Source organism: Anopheles moucheti, chromosome 2 (genome assembly GCF_943734755.1).
Source record: "Anopheles moucheti chromosome 2, idAnoMoucSN_F20_07, whole genome shotgun sequence".
Lineage (NCBI taxonomy): Eukaryota > Metazoa > Arthropoda > Insecta > Diptera > Culicidae > Anopheles > Anopheles moucheti.
The window spans coordinates 32,489,103-32,490,363 of record NC_069140.1 but is presented as its reverse complement, the minus strand read 5'-3'; the positions used below and the strand labels follow the sequence as shown (position 1 = coordinate 32,490,363).

At 56.5% G+C, this 1,261-nt stretch overlaps 1 protein-coding gene across 1 annotated transcript; it reads left to right on the top strand.

Annotated features, from left to right (window-relative positions):
* LOC128298049 (uncharacterized) lies at positions 1 to 1,261 on the top strand. Its single transcript, XM_053033780.1, has 2 exons — positions 1 to 93; positions 551 to 1,261. Exons 1-2 carry the CDS (start codon positions 76 to 78, stop codon positions 1,259 to 1,261), a joined length of 729 nt encoding a protein of 242 aa, XP_052889740.1. The 5' UTR covers positions 1 to 75.

Below are 1,261 nucleotides of genomic sequence, written 5' to 3'. Positions count from 1 at the left end.
ACAACACTCGCTTCAGTAAACATCTAAATTTTAGTTCCCGTGTTTTTTTTTCTTTCCATCTCTATCTTAAGTGAAATGAACAGCTTTGCCGTGGTAAGTAGCGCCATCTAGTGAAGAATTTCTTCCAGCCCAACAAGGAACTTGCGCAGCACATCCAGAAGTTGTGGAATGCATTTTGGTTGTTGCAAGTGCATTGTGTGTCTGTGAGTGTGTCTGTGTTTTGTGTTGATTACTGTCGTGTTCTATTATTAGAGAATAGTCCAGTCTTCCGATTGGGGGGTTACACTTGAAGTACTTGCGTGAAATTGTGATCCGCGGAAGCGGAGTGGCGCATCACATGCCACACTCGAACAGCGTCGTAACGTAACGTTTGAGAGATTATTAGATTAGTTGCAGCTCTTGATAGCGTCTTGAAAACTAGCTGCCATTCAATGCTTTGTCCATTAAACGAGGACAAGCCCCCCACACACACACACACACCCACCCACAATGTCCACGGTGGCCGTCCACGGAGATGTTAATCTAGCGTTTCTTCTCTTTCCGGTTGCAGTTTTTGGCGTTTGCCTCACTGGCCGCCGTTGCCGTTGCGGAACCACCATCGCCGTACAGCTACAACCGTCCATCCGGTGGACACGGAGGTAGCAGCGGCGGTGGCTACAGCCACGGTGGTGGTGGTGGCGGTTACAGCCAGGGTGGCGGTTACGCCAGCGGTGGCGGATACTCGAGCGGTGGTGGTGGCGGTTACGCGGCCAGCTTCTCCAGCTCGTCGGCGTCGTCGTTCTCTAGCGGCGGCGGTGGTGGCTACCAGGCCGTCCCGGCCGGCGTTCAAACCTCCGAGGGTTTGAACGTGGATCCGCAGCTGTTGAACGAGATCCGCCAAATTCTGCTGCGCGAGGAAAGCCAATCGTCCGCGTCGTCATCGTCCGGTGGCTTTGGAGGATATCCTTCCGCACCGTCCGGTAGCTACGGTGCACCGTCCGGTTCGTACGGACCACCGTCGTCCACCTATGGCGTCCCGTCAGGCGGTCACCGTGTCGTCGGTATCGATCTCGAGGGTGTCAAGCAAGCGATCCAGGTGGCGCAATTCCTGCAGACGTCGTCCGCTTCGGTCCCGTCCGGTTCGTACGGTGCTCCGTCGGTCCCGTCCGGTTCGTACGGCGCTCCGTCGGTCCCGTCCGGTTCGTACGGTGCCCCGTCGGCTCCGTCCGGTTCGTACGGTGCTCCGTCGCGCCCGTCAAGCACGTACGGTGCTCCGTTCTAA